Raw genomic sequence first — 22,043 nt, forward strand, 5'->3', positions numbered from 1 at the left:
GCTGAGCTGCTGCGGCCCCCCCCCCCCGCTCCTCTTGGCCTGCAGTGCCATTGTACAGACCGAGGGAGCGCCAGGTCAGGAGCCTGCAGCAGCGCCGGAAGAAGAAATCAGGTAAGTGGCTGCCTACACACTACACTATACTACACTACAGTACACTACATTACCCCCTAAGGGTAGAGGGGGTGTAAAGTGCTTTACCTGCTGTGTAAAAAGGGGCTGTAGCTGACGTAATGTGTAAAAAAAAAGAGGGGACTGTCTGCTGTAATGTGTAAAAAAAAGGGGACGCTGTCTGTCATAATGTGTACAAAGGGTACGCTGTCTGCCGTAATGTCTAAAACGGGGACGCTGTCTGTCGTAATGTGTATAAAGGGGACGCTGTCTGCCGTAATGTGTATAAAGGGGACGCTGTCTGCCGTAATGTGTAAAAAGGGGGACGTTGTCTGCTGTAATGTGTAAAAAGGGGACACTGTCTGCCGTAATGTGTAAAAAGGGACGCTGTCTGTCGTAATGTGTAAAAAGGTGGACGCTGTCTGCCGTAATGTGTAAAAAAAAGGGACGCTGTCTGCCATAATGTACAAAAAGGGGATGCTGTCTGCCGTAATGTGTAAAAAAGGGGACGCTGTCTGCCGTAATGTGTAAAAAAGGGGACGCTGTCTGCCGTAATGTGTAGAAAGGGGACGCTGTCTGCCGTAATGTGTAAAAAAAAAAAGGGGACGCTGCCTGCCATAATGTGTAAAAAGGGGACGCTGTCAGCCGTAATGTGTAGAAAGGGGACGCTGTCTGCCGTAATGTGTAAAAAGGGGGACGTTGTCTGCTGTAATGTGGGTAAAAAGGGGACGCTGTCTGCCGTAATGTGTAAAAAGGGGACGCTGTCTGCCGTAATGTGTAAAAAGGGGACGCTGTCTGTCGTAATGTGTAAAAAGGTGGACGCTGTCTGCCGTAATGTGTAAAAAGGGGACGCTGTCTGTCGTAATGTGTAAAAAGGTGGACGCTGTCTGCCGTAATGTGTAAAAAGCTGGACACTGCCGTAATGTGTAAAAAGGGGACGCTATCTGCCGTAATGTGTAAAAGGGGCTCTACCTGGTGTAGTGGTGCTACTGTGCGGCGTAATTTGAATAATGGAGACTACTGTGCACCGTTATAAGAATTGGTATTATTTTGTGGCCACACCCCTTCCCCACGAAGCCACGCCCTATATCTCTTGCATGTGCCTGCGGCGCGCACTGCCCCTGTTTTACGTAAAGGGGGGGCTCTGATGCCGTTTCTTGCACACAGTGCTAAAATGTCTAGTTACGGCACTGTTGCTAGGTATCCATTTCCCTGGCACTGAGCAGGTCCCCCTCACCAGATCCTCTCTAGGGGTGAGGGGGTGGACTTGGACGGGATGGGGGGGGGTCCAAAGCATTTTGTCGCACCTGGGCCCACCGCTCGCTAGTTCCGCCACTGGCTCTGCCTGCTGTAATGTGTAATCGGGGGCTGTACCTGCCGTACTGTGTAAAAGGGAGCTGTACCTGCCATAATGTAAAAAAAGGATCTCTACCTGCCGTAATGTGTAATAAGAGGCTGTACCTGCCGTAATGTGTAAAAGGGGACTCTACCTGCCGTAATGTGTAAAAGGGAGCTCTGCCTGCCATAATGTGTAAAAGGGAGCTCTGCCTGGCGTAATTTGTGTAAGTGGCGCTACTATGCGTCGTAATTTGACTAATGGAAGCCCTGGACAACAAAATCGCATTCATGTCCTCCTCCCACTCCCTTCCCAGTCCCAAACACTAATTATTTTTTTTCTATAAAAATGTTCAATATATTACAAGTCTGATGAGCAGGCAGGCAGCGGGCATTGGTGGCAGTGGCGGCATCGGACTGAGATGCAAATTAGTGACGGAGGGCTGGGTCGGTTGATGGTGGGCGAGTTTGTAAGCCATTGGCGGTGGCAGCAGGCATCGCCACAGGGGCAGTAGCGGTCATTGGCTTGTTGGCGGTAGGGGTCATCGGCAGGATTCGGTGGACAATATGGCTGTAGTGCCTCACCAGTCACTGACCTCACCGCACGCCACTGGCTGCTTGCAGCAGTGACTGGGGGAAGGGGAAGCCGTAGCAGGCCTGGAGCAGGATGGGACAGCAGTGTGGCCCTGCAGGTGCTGCCGGACGGTCCTCCGCCCTCAGCGCATATGCGCTGTGTGCAAGGCACCGCCGGCACACCCCTAGTTACGGCTCTGACTTTGCCATACCTCCCAACTTTTAGGAGGAAAGAAGCGGAACTCTGGCGGGGGCATGGCCTCTCTAAAGGGGCGTGGCTTCATGGTAATGCTGCGATCACGAGCCATGCCCCCATTTTCTGTCGCTGTGAGGGCATGGCCAGCGCTATGCGAGCTGCTGGCATGCCCCCAGTCCTTCTTGTCTCCGTGAATAGATGCTGTGCGCATGCACACAGTGTCTATTCACTGCTGCTAAGCAGAGCAGCGAGTGACAGGAGCGTCCCAAGTGCACCCTCCCCCGCCCACCACCACGGGACACTGCGTCCGGCCGGTGGGACAGTGGGACAGTCCCGCAAAAATTGGGACAGGTGGGAGGTATGCCTTACACCCTAAAGATATAGGAAACATAGATTCAAGTTTATGTATGGATAACTGTACATCCTCTCAGACCCAGGGAATACTTTAACTGTATATGGGAACAGCTGACAGGAAGGGCTAGCAGCCCTCTTATATTGTAAAACAAACAATAAAGACGGATTTATTCAGGTCACATCGCGATTTACCCTCCATGGTGCCAATGCGCAGGTTCCATCACAGATCTGTTCGCAATGGGTGTGAACACCTCTGCCTAATTGGCAGGCAGAGGCACTCGCGGGGTGGCGATGGACCATTGCAGGGGCAGCGCGGGGAAAATGGAGGCATTTTCGGCGCGGGTGCATGATGTCACATGCAGCTGCTCCAATGTAAAAAATGGCAGTGGCCCTCCTGCATACGCAGCCTAGCTGTGGCTGCAGGGGGACATCCCTTATTACTGCGCGAGTGATGCGATCGTAATTTTTATATGATTGCATCATTGGACCAGCCAATTAGCATGCTGGGCAGCTTTGCCCTGCGATTGGCAGCCCCCAGCATGCTACAGAAGGGATTGCAGAATATGCAATCCATGCTGAATAACACCCTAGTGACCACAGGATTTTAAATTTGTATTACACACAATTTTAAATACTATTGCACACTCTATAGCAGGAGTGGGCAACCTTTGGGCCTCCAGCTGTTGTTGAACTACACACCTTTATACAGTTTTGCTATTTGGCCATGCTAAAACTATTGTAGGGCATGCTGGGATGTGTAGTTCAACAAAAGCTAGAAGGCCACAGGTTCCCCACCCCTGCTCTATAGATTATACACTTTGCCTAAAATGACACCCCAATTAGATTGTTTTTTAATGCATATCTATTTAATTTATTGTGTTTTAACCACATGAGAATATTATTAGGTCTATGAGTCAGAGGCATATTGGGCCACTGGGATAGTGGGCAAGCTCCCCTTTGGCTGTTCCAATTGCCCTGTCTGTCGGGCAGGGCCAATTCCTAACCTGCCGACCCGACTGCTGTACTTCCAAGATTTGTTCCCCACTGTGGAACGCAAACTGGAAGCTGACATTTGCTCTGGCTCTTGGTCAATTCTGTGTGCCTTTAGCTGGAGCAGCGTGGTAGCATTGGTGGGACTGGTCCAGTGGGGCACAATAGAGTAATCAGCCCTAATGGAGGGATGAACAGGAAGGCAGGCTCTGTCTAAAAGTGCGTACTCACTAGTCTATATGCACTGCACACCCTGCCCCCATTATAAATACCCATGACTTAAAGAATCAGTTTAAATATAAGATTATATATAAAACAAATATAAATCAAACAAAATAATATTAATAATGGTTATTCTCTAATTAGTTTATTCTTTTTTGTCTAAATAAACCCTAAATCTATCCGGCCTCCAACCTCCCCTTCCAGCTAGTCAGTCTCCCGCCTTCTACTATGGTGTTATTCTATTATGAATATTTAAAAAAATAGATTAACTTACTATAAATATTAAAAAATACATGTGAAAAAACAGTAAAAAATCGAAATAACCTAAAATCTATCCGGCCTACAATCTCCCCTTCCAGCCGGCCGGTCCCACACCATTTTCTATGGTGTTATTCTATTATGAATATTAAAAACGTTTTAACTTATTTTAAAATACATGTGCAAAATAGTAAAAAATCTAAATAACCCAAAATATATCCGGCCTCCAACTTCCCCTTCTAGTCGTATAGTCTCACGCCTTTTTCTATGGTGTTAGTCTATTATATAACCTGCTATTAGGGTACTAACGACCTACCTACTACTATACGTATAAACCTTTATTTAGAAATTAAAATCTAAAATTAAAACATAAAATATCTCTATCAATATTTTTCAAATATAAAAATGATCAAACACAAAGATTCTTAAACTGTCTCAACCCCAACCCACCCTATATAACCATCTAAACAATCACAACCTAACAAAACAAAAACAAACATTCAAAGTAACTTTCAAAGTAACCATTTAAAGTATTCTTCTGGGCTCCTCTTTCTTCTTCTGCTGGGCTCATCATATTAATTCTCTTCTTTTCCATTTGATACAGAGTCTTCTATTCTGGTAACCAGAAGTGCTGTGGCCTCATCTGACGTTCTTAGGTGTCTTGGGGGAGGGTTCTCCAGGTGGACCAGACAATGAGAACCCTCTAAATCGTCCTTGCTCCTCAGCTGTTATTGGTCGCTTACGGGTCTCTGCTGCCTCCATTCTCTCTAGGTAGCTTAGAAGGAAGTCAGACTGTGGTAAGAATGGTGGTCTAAGGCTGTATGGGGGCACAGTCTCAATGGCTCCACTGCCACCCAGTCGATCGGTTGGAAGAATGGATGGTGTCGTATGTTATCATTGGCTCAGAGTCATCTGGCGGTATCTTTCTGGAGGAGCTCTTCAATGATGCCTTTCACAGCAGTGCCAAGTGCACAAAGTCTTGTAGGATTGTAATCAAGTCTTTCGGTGATCATTGGGTAATTGGGAGACCAAATGAAACCCAGTCAGCACTGGCACTGTACTCCTTGACAGCATGCACCTCAAGAGCAATGTAACCACATGTTCCAGAAAAGCCAGTTGCCCTCCGGTCTCCAAGGATGTTCTCAAGTGCAAGATCAAAGTCGCCAATCTTAATATGGCCCGTTCCAGCCACCAGGATATTCTCAGGCTTGAGGTCCCGATGGATTATGCCCTTGGAATGGAGGAACTGGACTCCAAATACAAGCTCTGACGAGTAGAACCAGGCTCTAGGGATGGTAAGGTGACCTTCCCTCTTCAGGAGTTGATGGTAATCTCCCCAAGTTGCATACTGCATTCCAAGTAGCAGATGCTCCTTGGTCTGCAGAGTAAAGTGGCCATGGAGAAGGAAGGCACTTCCTTTTGCCAGTTCCAACACTCTCCACAAATGCTTGTTCTTCTTTGCTCCTTACTACTGTCTCTTCTTAATAACTTTCACAGCCACCATCTGATGACTAGACAAATCTGCTGCCAGCAGGACTTTACAAAAGGCGTCCCAGCCTAACTGTTGGAAAAAAGTCAGTCTGTGGATGGTGTCTCTTGAGTAGGGCTTCTTCCATAAATTTACAGGGCTGGTTTTCCATTACAATCCACCCCTGCTATGAGTGCACGTCCCTTATAACTCTGCTGTTGTCATTTAGTTTGCCCTCTACCCTCATTTGCTTTTCCCTTTCTTGGGTTCAACAGCTGGCACTACTTCTGTGGGAATTCTGACTGTATAAACTAAAATAGCGATATAGCTTGTATCTAATGTTTAGCATTTTTTCTTGTTTTGTTTCCACTGTTTCTGCTTATGTACTTTGTAAGGTACTGCAAAACCCTTGTGGCGTCATATAAAGGATGACAATAATATTTAAAATAATAATAATAATAATAATAAAAAAAAAAAATAATAAAAAAAAAAAAAATATATATATATATATATATATATATATATATAGTTTCCCAAACAGGCGGCACTTGGAGACTTTCAAACGTGCATAAAGTGCTTTAATGCAGTGCTGTCATAATAATATCAACAGTTTCGGGGTCGCAGCCCCTTCGTCAGAATCCTGACGAAGGGGCTGCGACCCCGAAACTGTTGATATTATTATGACAGCACTGCATTAAAGCACTTTATGCACGTTTGAAAGTCTCCAAGTGCCGCCTGTTTGGGAAACTGTATTGCGGGCTTCACACCCCGATTCTGGAAGGCACGGGAGCAAAGCAATTATCGTTGGTGAGCGGGTGAGTGCCGGATTATTCAGCCATGTATATGTGTATATATATATATATATATATATATATACATACATACATACATACATACATACATACATATACACACATACACCATAGGGCTAAATGTAATAGCCGGAGCGATTCTGGGCGGATTTTTAAAGTGCCAATAATTTATACATCATAACTAGGTTGGTTTTGCCATGTAAATGATTGCCCCTTTAAAAATCCATCCTTACTTGCACTAATACCGGACTTCCTAATACTCGCAGGCTCTTACAGTTAGCCCATAGTCTTACTTAAAAAGAAACATACCTGCAGGCTGAGATGAAATACATACAGTCCCCGAAGCAGCAGGAGAATGATCCTTGTACCCACTCAGACAAGGACAAGAATAAGTGCCAAATGTATTCACACAATAGGCGTTAATGCTGCAGTTCTGGATCCCAAGCTGGCACTCGTTCACATCTCAGTGAATATAAAAGAAAACAAATGTAAATAAGTTCTATTCAACTACTGGAAACACAATACAGTAAACACAAGACAAGTCTTATTAGCAAAATAAATTGGCAAAAGTGTTTAATAACCATGTTAACTTAAAATATGTATTCACTGAAAATGTATTGCAACTTGATTTGTCTCTTAGCAGGAACTATTTACATTTATAGATACAAATTATTTAATAAAATTCATTTTAATATAGTTTCAGTATTTGTTTACAGAAAATAAAAAGCCATAGTTCTTATCTGGCACTTTTAGAACAGAGAGGAGGAGGAGAAGAATTTGGGGGAGAAGCATCAAAATTTTGAGAGAGATAAGTACAGACCAACCAGCTTCTGCCATTTTTCAAACAGAGCCTGTAAAAACGCAGTTAGAAGCGGATTGGTTGGTACTTTATCTCTCTCTACAATTTGGTGCTCCTTGTTTATGTTGAAATAAGATGTTACACTACAGCAATACATTCTGAAGGTAAACTCAGATTTATGGTGAGCACAGTGTATGTATTTCATAATCAAAATATTTTTTTCTCCGTTTGACAAAGAGGACTAATGTAAAAAAACAACAAAAAAACCCCAATGCCACGTAAAAATATTCATTCTGGTACCCTGTGTTGACTAGAAACTCTGCATGTAGATTCCTCTCCTGAAAATGGATAGGAGGGATGGGAAATGTAACCCAAGCTGTATAGTTACAGCCATACATCACCACTGAGTTCTATGGTAAGTTTACATTAGATAATTACTGTTGGATAAACAGCAATCAGTGACTTTAAACACTGCTGTAATCTATACACCTGACCTTGTTTTACACATACTATACACACACCTATATGTGTATACACACAAACACCTTTCTTGGTGCAATTGCTTTTATTAAATTGCAAAAAGGAGAAGGAAGAGGGTACAAATAGAATATACATACTGTAAGCATAAGGGGAAGGTACATTCCCATTTCCATATAGGACACAATAAGCACAAATAGTATGGTTAACATTTCCAATCCATAAAACCACTGAATACAAAGAGGTGTGGTATGAGTTGCCGGCGGCCGGGTCCCCGGCGGCCAGCATACTGTCGCCGGGATCCTGACCGCCGGCTTGCCGACAGCAAGGTGAGCGCAAATGAGCCCCTTGAAGGGGTGGTCTTCTGTTTGCCGGCGGTCGGCCTCCCGGCGCTCAGTATACCGGCGCCGGGAGCCCGACAGCCGGCATACCGACACTTATTTTCCCTCGTGGGGGTCCACGACCCCCATAGAGGGAGAATAAAATAGTGTGGCGCGCGTAGCGCGCCACCGTGCCCGTAGCGTGGCGAGCGCAGCGAGCCCGCAAGGGACTCATTTGCGCTCGCCAAGCTGTCGGTAAGCCGGCGGTCGGGCTCCCGGCGCCGGGATGCTGGTCGCCGGGAGCCCGACCGCCGGCCAGCCGTAGTGAACCCCCTTGAAGGCTCGCTGCGCTCACCACGCTGCGGGAACGGTATCTATTCTCCCTCCAGGGGGGTCGTGGGCCCCCAAGAGGGAGACAAGATGTCGGTATGCCGGTTGTTGGGATTCCGGCACCAGTATACTGTGCGCCGGGATCCCAACAACTGGTATACTGAACACCACCCATACAAAGAGCTTCAATAACTACCTAAAGCCAATATTAAATCTTCCATAACAGCAGTAAAAGCAATCAATCAGACTGTGTTCACTCCTGGATAGTTATATTTATGGGTTCAGTATGAATTACCGCTGACCAGGATGCCGGCCGTCATTATACCGACAGCGGCATCCCGGTCAGTGGTATGCCGGCAGCGGGGTGAACGCTTGAAAGATTCGCTGAGCTGGCCACGCTGAGGTCACGGTTATATTCTCCCTCTATGGGTGTCATGGACAACTACAGAGGGAGAACAGCCTGTCTTGCCGGTATTCCGGCGTCATCACTGTACCGCTGGTCGGGATTCCGGCGCCAGCATTCTGATTGCCGGGATCCCATGTGGCGGTATCTTAACCGCTTCCCATATTTATATCACAACACCAATTCGGTTCACCTGGTTAGGAAACATAGAATGGTCTCAAACAATCACTGATGTGATATCTATGGGATTAGATATATCCTAATTGTGACCAAGGAAGAGGTTGCCTAGCATTGGTTTCAGCCTCTCCACCCTACGTTCACTGAGGTATAGAAATCACTATGGGATGGAAGCTGTAGAAAATCCTTTTTCAACAATTAAATCTAAATGGAGTAGCTGCCACAGCTTCCATAGTAAGTGTTGAATCTGGATTGATTGGCACCTCTCTCTCGTAATGAGTGAGGCAAAAAAAACAAAAAACAACTCCCATATTTTAAAAGTTAAGAAAAAAGGCACGGTAAATGCTATTCACATTTTAGTAAATAATGTGAAAGTGCATGGAATACAATTTATTCTCAATTGGTTTTGAATATGAAATCGTCAAGATGGTGGCCTTCATTCAGCATACACATTTGTAGATGGTTCATTATTGCTGCAGTTTCCTGATGAAGCTCACTCATTTGTCTGGCTGCGTTAGCCAGCAGAATTATCTTTACTGGGTGGAATATTCACAGAGCGGGTTACCATGGAGAAGTCCCTGACTTCTCCAGTGGCACCCCCGCTCCGTGCCTGAATTGCATCACCATATTTTAGTATGGCGAGTGTGATTAATGAAGGAGTGGAAAGCTCGGCTTTCCACTTCTCTATGGAGTTCAGGTTTGCCATCTCAGGATGGCGTAACCTGAACTGCGGTGCGGTAACTGTAGGGAAGATCAATGTTTTCCTGCTCTCTGTCCGCACACGGTGCTAGCTCCACCTCCTGACCACCCCGGAGCCCCTGCAGTCTCCCAGGAGGTCAACAGGCGGCGGATGCGCAGAGGGACCTGTCAGCTGACTCCGGACATCACAGGAGGGGACATCTGAATGAGACAGCGTCGCTGGAGCCCTGGACACTGCAGCGCTTTGCCAGAGAGATAAGTATACGTGAATTGCTACTTATCCCAACTATACATCACATCCAACAATTAGTTTTTCATTTTCTTTATTAATAGACCCCTTAGTGAGTTTTGATCAGAGATGTGCGGATAAGGTAGGCAGGGGAGGCACTGCCTCACCCAGTATACTCCTGTATACTCCAGAGTTTTGACTAAAACATGATTAGAATAATACAAATAAGATATTTATATCTTCTTTGTATTTTTCTTATTTTTATAAAGTGAAAACTCTGGAGTATACTGGAGTATGATAGCAGAGGCTCTACCTCAGCTGAGGGCATATCACTGTAACCCAGTGCCATGGATGCAACATCATGATGCATCTGAGTAGAAGTGATTTGTACACACCACCGGCCAATGTGGAACTCCAGAGACTATGGAGAGGTAAGTATAACTATATATGGGTACAGACTGTGCAGTGTAGGGCTCCCTGGACCCTGCACCCATTACAGATACACCATTTGTCTGTATGTGATGCCTAGAACACTTGATATAGACACATAGGAAAACTCACATGGGGAAGCTCCAATCTCAGTTTGTCATGATACGGTTAAACCTAGCTCCCCTCTTATACAGAGACTAGTGTGGTGTACCTCTCCAGTAATTTGTGAGAAACTAGAAAAGCTGAATATTCATCTAATCTAGTTTTATATGACATAGGGGCTGATTGAAATTTTTTTTTTTCCAAGAAGACGCCCAGCAGCAGCAGCAATTCAATCGTTTTGCCGTTTGGGCGCCCAGCGGCCACAGAGGAGACATATTGTCTTGCAGCCTCTTGATGTGAGAAAAAATGTGTGTAAACTGGACACTTTGTGCATCCAAATGGGAGTTTGGGCAGCCAAAGCAGGGAGTTTAGATGGATTTAGCCGTTTTAGAGAGCTAAACCCTGTCTATTTGGGCGCGATGTGTGATGTGCATGGGCGCCCAAACACAACTGAATTGTGACAGTTGTTTGGGCGTCTAAAAATTCCCATTTAGATGTGATGGTTGTAGAAAGGCAAAGCATATTATACATTTTACTGTATATATAGAGAATATATATTTATATAAAAAAATAAGGTAGGAACACATAACTTACCTTCAACTGAGAAGGATACCAACACTGCATTGAATGACCCTAGACTGTGGCTTTCCAGTGCTTTTAGTTGAGTTTTTAGGAAGTCGTTCATTGCTTTCCCTCCATTTTTCAAATGTAGCCAAAAAGTCAGAATTACTCGGCTCATATTTGTCCTGCAAACAAACCCCAACATTCTATTTATTTCACATTAGAAGGGTCAGCTTGTGCAAATTACAGGCCATCTGAAGTTGCTCTGGAAAGATACACCAAAACATTCATAAAACATTATTGCAAAGCCACCTTTGGACATACCAATATAGTGAAGCCAATTTATTATGGAGCCAAGTTATAAACCTCAAATAACTTAAGTGCTTTAGTGAACAGAAGCCAAAGCTGTTTAAGCAGTAGCTGTATTGTCATTCCCAATTTATTATCTGAAGTGAATTTTACAGACACTTGCTTTAAGTGCACCTTTCCAAGAATGCAGATAATAAATGAACTTGTAACATCACAGATACAAACCATGAGGTACTGGCCCACAAAATGTCTGATTCTCATGTTTGTAGGTATCAAGCCATGAGATACTGACCCACAAAATGTCTGATTCTCATGTTTGTAGGTATCAAGCCATGAGATACTGACCCACAAAATGTCTGATTCTCATGTTTGTAGGTATCAAGGTTTGTGAACTGAATACTGCAATAAAGGATACCAATCATATCCTTAAAATGAGTTGTCACTTTTTTCATACCTCCCAACTTTGATGGCATAGGATGGGGTTAGCCATTGACCATAGGGATTTAGCAATCATCAGTGGTCTGCTGGGCTATATCCAATGGTTTTATGCAGTGTACTTCAGCGGTGGAGGTCCAATGGAAGTGGTTTGTGCATGTGTGGTCTGTGAGCCACCTATGGCATAACAAAATCTTCCCATTCTTTTAAACATGGTAGAACCCAAAAAGGACATCCCTAGTTTGGGAATCTGCCTAAGTCCGTGTACAGGAAAAGGATGTGTGACCATGCTTTCAAGAGGTTGTGACCAGCACTTCCAAGGCACTGGACTGGGCCACATTTCAGTGTCTTCCCTTCAAAAAAAGACCATTTCACACACCACAGGTCACATTTTGTTGCCTTCTGGGACTTAAGGCTGCTGATTCCCTCTCTCTTCAATTTTCTACCTGGGGCTCCTGTGCAGTTTCCCTACTATAGGGGAATGGACAGCACTTAATGTGATTGATATTGTTATTGGACAGGAGCTGTTCTGCCATGCAGCCTATTAAAAGAACACTTTGGATGCACAAAGTTGGCAGAGTGGGTGGCACTCGCTATACCAGCTGTTGGTATCACGGCGGTCGGGATCCCGGCGCCGACAACTATTCTCCCTCTTGGGGTGTCCACGACACCCCTGTAGGGAGAATAAATAGCATGGCACACATAGCGTGGCAAGTGCAGCAAGCCCACAAGGGGCTCTTTTGCGCTCACCCTGCTGCCGGCATTCCGGCGATCGGGATACCAGCGCCGGAATGCTGGGTGCCGGGATCCCGACAGCTGGCCAATCATTCTACACCCGCCAGAGTATTAGGTGGCTATAATTGACCATTTTAAAACGGGAACAAGAATCAATGTTATCAGTCTTAGATACTAATCAGCATATTTGAAAAACCGCAGGTTAGGTAATCTACCATGTAATGTCATTCTGACTTGACTTGGCTTGTACCTGTCCTTCCTGCTGTATATCCATTTGGCTTTAATTTTCCCGCTCCATTACCAAACCCAACTTGCTTGATTAACTTTCCAAGATGGAGCACACGCAGCGCCATCTTGTTACTATGCATGAGTGACATAGTGGGAGATGGACATCTCCCCCTTATTTCCAAGAGACCTGTTACTGTTGCCCTGCAATACAGCTGTTCCAGCAACCTGCACTGCAGTCCGCATCCAGGAGGCAGTCACCGGCTGGTGAGCTGTCAGAACCCCGCTCCTCTACAAGCTCTGCTTCATACTATCAACCAGTGTAACACATACTTACCTACTCTCCTGCAAATTGCAGGTGACTCACGATTTGTCAGGCAGTCCCCCGCACTCACTGCAGAGCACCTCCCACGGATTGGTATTGGGAGACTGATGGTCGGGATCCCGGCAGTCACTATACTGACCCTGGAATCTTGGTCCCCAGATTGTTGGCAGGGGTAGGGAGGGGAGGGAAGTGCAAGGAGCCTCTTGCGGGCTCTCCACAGGTTCTATTCCCACTCTATGGGTGTTGTGGACACCCACGAGTGGGAATAGTCTGTGTTAGTTGGCATGCCGACTGTTGTGCTGGGCAGAGATTGGGATTCCGGTCTCGGTATTGTGACCAGCGGGATCCCGACCACCGGTCTCATAACTACATCCCTCTCCCACATCCCAACCGCTTCCTAGTGAATTGGGCATTAGGAGGATATTATGTATTGAACTGCAGCGCTGTATGGAAGGGGTGGGGCCACATGATGTAAATTTGCATTGTCAAGGCCCATCTCCTCCCACAGACCCGCAAATTACACCATTTTGGGTGCAGGACCTAGTGATTAACAGCTCGGCCCCACCCTCCAGAGTGTCAAGCAGTATGTCTGCTGTTCGGGCTTCTCCTGGAGAGGAGACTTCACAGGTAGGCAAGTAAGGTTTAACAGTGAGTACAGCTGTACCATCACTTATCAATAAACCACACTATCCAATTAAGCCACTGGACATGTGTTTGGGTCAACTACACATTCTGCTGGTGTGTAAATTACTCTGCCAAACAACCACTCTGTTCACATTTCCAAAAAGAACTTCCAAAGGCTTTAGTTAATGAAACAGTTACAAGTGAGGGACCATCTGCAAAGAGTTCCTCTAGTAGTGGACATCACCTGTAAAGAATACTATTAAACCCCCTTTTAATATAAAAACCACAAAGAGCACCAAGGGGCAGACACAGATGTGATGTGGTAAAATCTCCCCAATGCGTAATGCTATAATTGAATAAATCACAGGGATGTATAAATTATCACATTCATGGAAAGAGCTTACCAGAAAGCTCTGTCCCTTTGAATGCACTCCGCAGACTTCTTGGGTGTTTATCACAAAAAATACCCCAAATCTGTGCTGCGCATGTGCCACTGCCAACACCGCCGGGTAACCCCCCCCCCCCCCCCCCTTTCCCCCAATTCACTTACTCGGTGATCGGTGGTCCGGTTCTAATCATCTGATTGCTTGCTTCTATCTCTATGACCCCGTCATCTGATGTCTCTGCTGTATACCGCTGTAAGTGCCGGTTTACACCAGTCCAGGGTCACAGTGCAGGAATCCGGCAATCAGATGTCCAGAGGCACTGAGGACCTCACCGAGACACCAACCACTGAGAAGAAGTAAATAGGATTTTAAATTACCTACCAGGAAATCCTTTTCTCGTAGTCCGTAGAGGATACTGGGATCGTAAAGAACAAACAGCTAGTCCGATTTCCTGTGACGAGCTATACTCTTCACATACACCTTCAAAGCCCTCACGACATCCAAAGACTTTGAAGTAACAGAGGTGTCCGTGACAACCGGAACCACAATAGGTTGGTTGATGTGAAATGCAGACGCCACCTTAGGAAGAAATTGCTGACGAGTCCTGAGTTCAGCTCTGTCCTCATGGAAAATTAAATATTAAATAGGGGCTCTTGTGAGACAACGCCCCCAGCTCCGACACACGTCGTGCTGAAGCCAAGGCCAAGGTGTGACGGTCTTCCACTTAAGATATTTTAAGTCTACCTCCTGTAACGGTTCAAACCAGTCCGATTGGAGGAACTGCAGCACCAAACTGAGATCCCAAGGTGCCGTGGGAGGCACAAAGGGAGGTTGGATGTGCAGAACACCTTTCAAGAATGTCTGGATCTCAGAGAGAGAAGCCAATTGTTTCTGAAAGAAAATGGACAAGGCCAAAATCTGGACTTTTATGGAGCCCAGACGTAGGCCCACATCCACACCCGACTGCAGAAAAAGCAGGAAACGTCCCAGATGAAATTCCACCACAGAATATTTTCTGTTCTCACACCAAGAGACATATTTCTTCCAAATACGGTGGTAATGTTTAGACGTTACCCCCTTCCTGGCTTGGATCATAGTCGGAATGACCTTGTCAGGGATGCCTCTCCTGGCGAGATCATCTGTTCAACTTCCATGCCGTCAAACGTAGCCGCGGTAAGTCATGATAGATGAACGGGCGCTGCCGTAGAAGATCCTCGCGAAGAGGTAGAGGCCATGGATCTTCGAGGAGCATCTCCAGAAGGTCCACGTACCAGGCCCTTCTTGGCCAGTCCGGAGCAATGAGAATTGCTTTAACCTTTTCACTTTTTATTCTTTTCAGAATTCTTGGGATCAGAGGAAGTGGAGGAAACACGTACACCATCTGATAGACCCATGGAGTCGTCAGAGCGTCCACTGCCACTGCCTGTGGGTCTCTCGACCTGGAACAATACTGCTTCAGCTTCTTGTTGAGATGAGAGGCAAACATGTCGATTTGCGGATATCCCCATCGACGTGTCAAGCACCTTAACACCTCCGGGTGAAGGCCTCACTCCCCCGGTTGCAGGCAGGTTGTGTCTGCTGAGGAAGTCTGCTTCCCAGTTGTCTACTCCCGGAATGAACACCGTAGCGTGTTTTTCTGCCCAGAGGAGAGTTCTTGACACCTCTGACATTGCTGCTCTGCTTTTCGTTCCTCCATGTCGGTTTATGTACGTCACTGCCTCTCACCTTGTCCGACTGGACCGATCTTGAAGGAGAGATGAGGCCTGCAGAAGGGCGTTGTATATAGCCCTGAGTTCTAGGATGTTGATTGGAAGGGCGACTTCCTGACTTGACCATCTTCCTTGAAACTGCACCCCCTGGGTGACTGCTCCCCAACCTCTGAGGCTTGCTTCTGTGGTTAGAAGAATCAAATTCTGAATCCCGAACCGTCGGCCCTCAATTAGGTGAGAAGTCTGTAGCCACCACAGAAGGGAGATCCTGACCTTTGGCGACAGACCGTTGCTCCGATTCATGTGAAGATGTGATCCGGACCATTTGTCCAACAGATCGAGCTGGAAGGGTCTTGCACGGAACCTTCTGTACTGAAGAGCCTTGTAAGAGGCCACCATTTTACCCAGAAGGCGAATGCATAGATATCCGGGTTGGCTTCAGGACATCCCAAACCATTGACTGTATTACCAATTTCTTTTCCAATGGAAGAAAAACTTTCTGTGACTCTGTGTCCAGTATCATTCCCAGAAATGGGAGCCTCCGAGTTGGCTCTAAGTGAGATTTCTGAAGATTTAGAATCCACCCGTGATCCAGGAGTAGTTTGGTTGTGAGGCCAATGCTGTTCAACAACATCTCCCTGGATGGTGCCTTTATCAGAAGATCGCCCAGGTACGGAATTATGGCCCTCATTCAGAGTTGTTCGCTCGTTATTTTTCATCGCATCGCAGCGATTTTCCGCAAACTGCGCATGCGCAATGTTCGCACTGCGGCTGCGCCAAGTAAATTTGCTAAGAAGTTTGGTATTTTACTCACGGCATTACGAGGTTTTTTCTTCGTTCTGGTGATCGGAGTGTGATTGACAGGAAGTGGGTGATTCCGGGCGGAAACTGGCCGTTTTCTGGGAGTGTGTGAAAAAACGCTGCCGTTTCTGGGAAAAACACGGGAGCGGCTGGAGAAACGGGGGAGTGTCTGGGCGAACGCTGGGTGTGTTTGTGACTTCAAACCAGGAATGACAAGCACTGAACTGATCGCACTGGAAGAGTAAGTCTCGAGCTACTCAGAAACTGCAAAGTAAAATCATTTCGCAATATTGCGAATACATCGTTCGCAATTCTGCTAAGCGAAGATTCACTCCTGGAGGGCGGCGGCTTAGCGTGTGCATTGCTGCGAAAAGCGGCTAGCGAGCGAACAACTCGGAATGAGGGCCTATGTTCACTCCCTGCTTGCGAAGAAGAAACATCATCTCTGCCATCACCTTCGTGAACACCCTCTGTGCCGTGAAGAGACCAAAAGGCAGGGCCTGGAACTGGTAGTGACAGTCCTGCAGTGCAAACCGTAGATAAGCCTGGTGAGGTGGCCAGATTGGAATATGAAGGTACGCATCCTTGATATCCAGAGACACTAGGAATTTTCCCCCTCCAGACCTGAGATCACTACTCTCAGAGACTCCATCGTTAATATGAACACTCGTAAGTACGGGTTCAACGATTTTAGATTCTAAATTGGCCTTAACGAACCGTACGGTTTCGGTGCTACAAACAAGTTGGAATAATATCCCTTGTTTTGTAGATGAGGTGGAACTGGAACAATGACCTGATTCTGTACCAGTTTTTGAATGGCATCCTGGAACAGTGGCGCACGCAGGGGAGGTTTCCGAGTACCTGGAAACCCCCCCCAGAAGAGCTTAATTTTCTATTTTGAGACGGAGACAGCAGTGTCTCCGTCTCAATAAAAAGACGCGATCGTGACCGCGGAGTGCTGCAGAGCCGCGGGCACTAATCTCCCCTGCTGGAGCTTGCAGACTGCCTGAGCATGAAGCGTAGGTATTTAGACCCGACCTCCCCCCACCGGAGCTTGCAGCCTTGGATACTAAGAGCCTCCCCCTGCAGGAGCTTGCAGCTGTGGGCAGCAGGGATCACGTTTATCTGAAGCTTCCTCCATCCTTCTCCGGAACTTACAGCCGCAGACAGTGGGAGTCAGCAAATGTCAGAGGAGTTGGGGTGAGTGAAAGCATAACACCCTTCCCCTTTACACCCACGTGTGTGCCTCTCCAGCCACTAACCTCACTCATGGCACTGGTATATGTATTTGTATATTAATATATATACTCAAGAGTATACAGTATTCATATACAAATACATATATATATATATTACTGTATATATATATCTATCTGTCTGTGTGTGTGTGCGCGTCTGTATATATATATATATATATATACACACACACACACACACACATATATATATTCACACACACACACACACACACACACACACACACACACACACACACACACACACACACACACGGTACACATACATGGACATATACATACACACCTACCCACCCACGGAAACCCCCCTCATTAAATCCTGCGTTTGCCTCTGTGTAAGGTTATAGTAGCTTCTTGTGAAACTGGTAAACTTGATTTGAAGAATCTGTGAGGTGGGAGCTAATGCAACTCCAGTCTGTAGCCCCGGGAAATAAGGTCTATGACCCGGGGATCCTGGCATGATGTTGCCCAGATGTGACTGTACATTTTTAGTGGGGCTCCCACCTGCCAGTCTTCCAGGCATCGCGGTCCACCGTGATTTGAGGCAGCAGAGCTGGAGCTCTGTTCCTGAGAACCAGCAGCTGCTGTTTTCCGTGGTTTACCTCTAGCGCCTCTGGTGGCTGTAGAAGGACCTCTGGTTTTGCCCTTAAACTTGGCAGTCCGAAAGTACTTTAGGTTAGGTCCTGAGTATGCCTTCCTGGCTGGGGGAGCTACAGAAGGAAGATATGTGGACTTACCCACAGTAGCTTTGGAGATTCATTTGTCTAGTTCATCTCCAAATAAGGCCTCTCCTGTGAAGAGTAGGCCTTCCACGCCTTTCCTGGAGTCCGCATCCACAGTCCACTGGCGTAGCCACAAGCCCCCGCGTGCGGACACTGCCAGAGCAGTGGTGCGTGCATTAAGCAAACCTACTTCTTTTATGGCTTCCACCATAAGGTTCGCAGAGTCCTGTATATGTTGCAGGAGTAAAACAATCTCACCCCTAGATAAGGAATCCAACCCCTCAATTAGGTTACCTGACCATTTAGCAATAGCCTTGGTAATCCACGCACATGCTATAGTGGGTCTCTGGGCCACCCCAACAGCTGTATACAAAGATTTGAGTGTGGTCTCAATTCTATGATCAGCTGTGTCTTTCAGGGAGGCTGCACCAGGGACAGGCAACACTATTTTTCGTGACAGCCTGGATACTGATGCATCCAGTATCGGTGGATTTTCAAATTTTTTCCTATCCTCAGGAGGAAAAGGAACGTAACATTTTGGGGATTTGAATTTTCCTATCAGGATTAACCCATGGTTCTTCAAACAAGGTATTCAGTTCCTTTGAAACAGGAAGAACTTGAGGACTTTTTTTTTATATTAAAATAAGATTCCTCACACTCCTCTGTCGCCTTATCAGGATTTTGCAGAATGTCTGTGATAGCTTCTATAAGAGCCTCTATTCCCTGTGACAGACCAGCATCCCCCCCTCTGAGTCCACCTCCCCTCCTCCATGTCTGACCTATCATCATCAGAGTCAGACTGCAGGATATGGGCCAGAGTACGTTTTTGCAGACAAATGAAAGGGGACTAAGATGCTGGTTTTGGGACTGAGTCTCTGTTGATAAACTCATCCACAGACTGTCATAAGTATTGCGTCTCTTTCTCATTGTGGAACAATTTAGTAGAAATATGGGAAATCATTCCTTTAATAGAATCCAGCCATGCTGGCTCTGCCCCGCTAGCATGGGAAGGTACACTGCACTGAGTACACTGTAGTAAGCCCCCTGGGGAAGAAGAACACTCTGCCGTACATGAAACACACTCTTTGCCTGACATATTGTAAATGTGACAGCACACACACACAGGAAAAGGTTAAGAGCACAATTAACCCACAAAGAGCCCTTCCAGGGAGACACAGAGAAATTATATAGCTAGCACACCATGCCCTTATCGCTAATGCCAAGCTTAGCCGGGTCGCAGACTAAGTACCCAGATTGGGGACTTCGTAAACTAATAATCGCACCCCCCCCTGATATGACCCCCTGGTACCGCTGAGGTAATCTGGAGTCACTCCGGAGAAGCTGCCCGTCCTTGTCCATCAGCGTCTGTGTCCACTGCAGAGGGAAAATGGTGCTGGTGAGCTGCTGGATCCGTTCATAGTGAAGCTTCACCCCCTCAATGGCGAGCGGTCTTCCCTTTTTTTTATACTGGCTGAGGTAATTTAGTGCTTAAAATGAAGTAATTTCCTCTTTTTAAGGTTGTGCTGGTTCGAAATCTCACCACTTTCCTTTTCTATATTCTTTTCTCAAAGTATGTCCGTCTCCTCAGGCACAGTTTCCTAGACTGAGTCTGGTAGGAGGGCCATAGAGGGAGGAGCCAGCACACACTATCAATTTCTTAATGTGCCCATGGCTCCTAGTGGACCCGTCTATACCCCCATGGCACTAAATGGATTCCCCAGTATCCTCTAGGACGTAAGAGAAAGAATATTTAAAAGTATATATATATATATATATATATATATATATATAAATTTTTTTTTTTACAATGAACATCCCGTGGTCTTATTAGAAACACAGGACTGATCACAGGCACCAGCTCCAGACTCTAATCTACCTTACAGAACGAAGAATGGAGCCGGGAAGCAGAGGGAACCTGTGGATAGCGCTGTCTGAAGATAGGGTCATTACAGGGCTGCCTCTGGTTTTTTTTATTTTTTTTGTAGCAAAGTGTGGCCAGATCGCATTTCCTATTACAAGTATGGGAAATGTGATCTGATTACTAAAAAATAAAATAAAATGTGAATTAAAGGGTTTGCAGTAGTGTTTCATGAAAACTGCTCCAAATGTCATTTAATACATAACAGTGAAACTAAAATAATGTGAAAAGGCTGTGAAAACCCTCTTTTTCACATTATTTTAGTAAAAATAATAATATTAATAAATATGTCCCTAAATGTTAAAAGGAAAAGGACTTCTCAGATAGGAAACACCATAAGTTTACCCTGCCATAAAGAATAAAGGCACACGATGACAAGCGGAGGATTCTTTATAGTTTGCAGATATTTATCTTGGGAAATACATTATTTCTTATGACACAACAAGGATAATGATTACCTAAAATGCAAGCACTGCTTACAAAAATCACAATATAGACATCATTTACAGGAATTTAGACATGACCTTTGTATTCAACAGCTTACCTGTATACAATTGCATACCTATAAACAGAGGCGTATTTAGGGGTAATACAGACCCATTTTCACACAGCGTGCATTCAGATCTGAACTGCGTATGCACCGCAATGCGCCTGCGCGCCAGACGACTGCACCAGGCATCGGTGCCTAGCGATGGTGCGAAAAAAACGATTGCGTGGGCGATCGCAAGGTGATTGACATGAAGCGGCCATTTGTGGGTGGCAACTGTTCGTTTTACAGGAGTGTCCGGAGAAACGCAGGAGGGACCAGGCGATTGGAGGGAGGGTGTCTCACGTCCGCTTCGGCCCCGAACACCAGGAAACCATCGCAACGACTAAGTAAGACCTGGGCAGTGCAGAGACTGCACAAACTGATGTTTGTGCAGCTCTGCTACAAATGCGATCTACATCTGCACACAGCTAATACCCTCCCCCTGTAGGCGGCGACTATCTGATCGCAGGGATGCAAAAAATGCACCCTAGCGATCAGGGCTGAATTACCCTCTTAGACCTCATGGTACTCTAAGCAAGACACCGATCTGTGCCCCCCCCCCCCACTTCCTTAAACAATGGCCTCAGTCAGTCAGTCCTTATATGCCAACTCACCCCCCCCACACACACACCAGTTAGTGTATGCCAAATCTCCCCCCAAGTCAGTGTATGTGACAATCCCGTCCTGTCCCCCTACCCCCTCGATTGTAGCAGCCCTCATTCCTGTAATAGTTATTAAATTCCATTTTCCAACATCTGCCATTTACACAACACCAACATAAATGAATTGGATTGGGTTCAAAACGCCTGCAGTCGGGATGACAGCGGTCAGAACACCGACTGCGGCATCCAACAGTGAGAATCTTGACAGGGGGGAGGTAAGTATATTTTCCTTCCCCCAATGGCCCCTTAACCCTAACCCTTCCTTCCCACTGCCTAAACTTAACCCCCCACCCACCCTTGCACCCTAACACTCCCCCCCCCTTCCTGCAACCTAAAACTAATCCTCCACCCCACCGCAGCCTAACTCTAACCCCCCCCCCCCCCCCGGGGGGTACCTAAACCAACCCCCCCATCCCCACAGCCTAACCCTCCCCCAACAGCCTAAACCTAACTAGTGGTGTCTCGTATGGGATCCCAGGTGTCGGTATGCCGGTGCTGGGATTGTGATCCCAGCTGGGAAGCCGGCACCTGCATTCCGAGCTGTGTCAGGATTCCGGCACCGGTA

The 22,043-nt window shown here is 46.3% G+C and overlaps 1 protein-coding gene across 3 annotated transcripts in view; it reads right to left on the minus strand.

Annotated features, from left to right (window-relative positions):
- Positions 1 to 22,043, minus strand: part of LOC134910441 (uncharacterized) — a 145,545-nt gene that overhangs the window by 30,655 nt on the left and 92,847 nt on the right. For all 3 annotated transcript variants that reach the window (XM_063918474.1, XM_063918476.1, XM_063918477.1), the window contains exons 8-9: positions 10,876 to 11,027; positions 6,626 to 6,778 (exon numbers count right to left, since the gene is read on the minus strand). In XM_063918474.1, the coding sequence (XP_063774544.1) occupies positions 6,626 to 6,778; positions 10,876 to 11,027 (305 nt within the window). The remainder of the gene's footprint in view (positions 1 to 6,625; positions 6,779 to 10,875; positions 11,028 to 22,043) is intronic.

Source organism: Pseudophryne corroboree, chromosome 4 (genome assembly GCF_028390025.1).
Source record: "Pseudophryne corroboree isolate aPseCor3 chromosome 4, aPseCor3.hap2, whole genome shotgun sequence".
NCBI lineage: Eukaryota > Metazoa > Chordata > Amphibia > Anura > Myobatrachidae > Pseudophryne > Pseudophryne corroboree.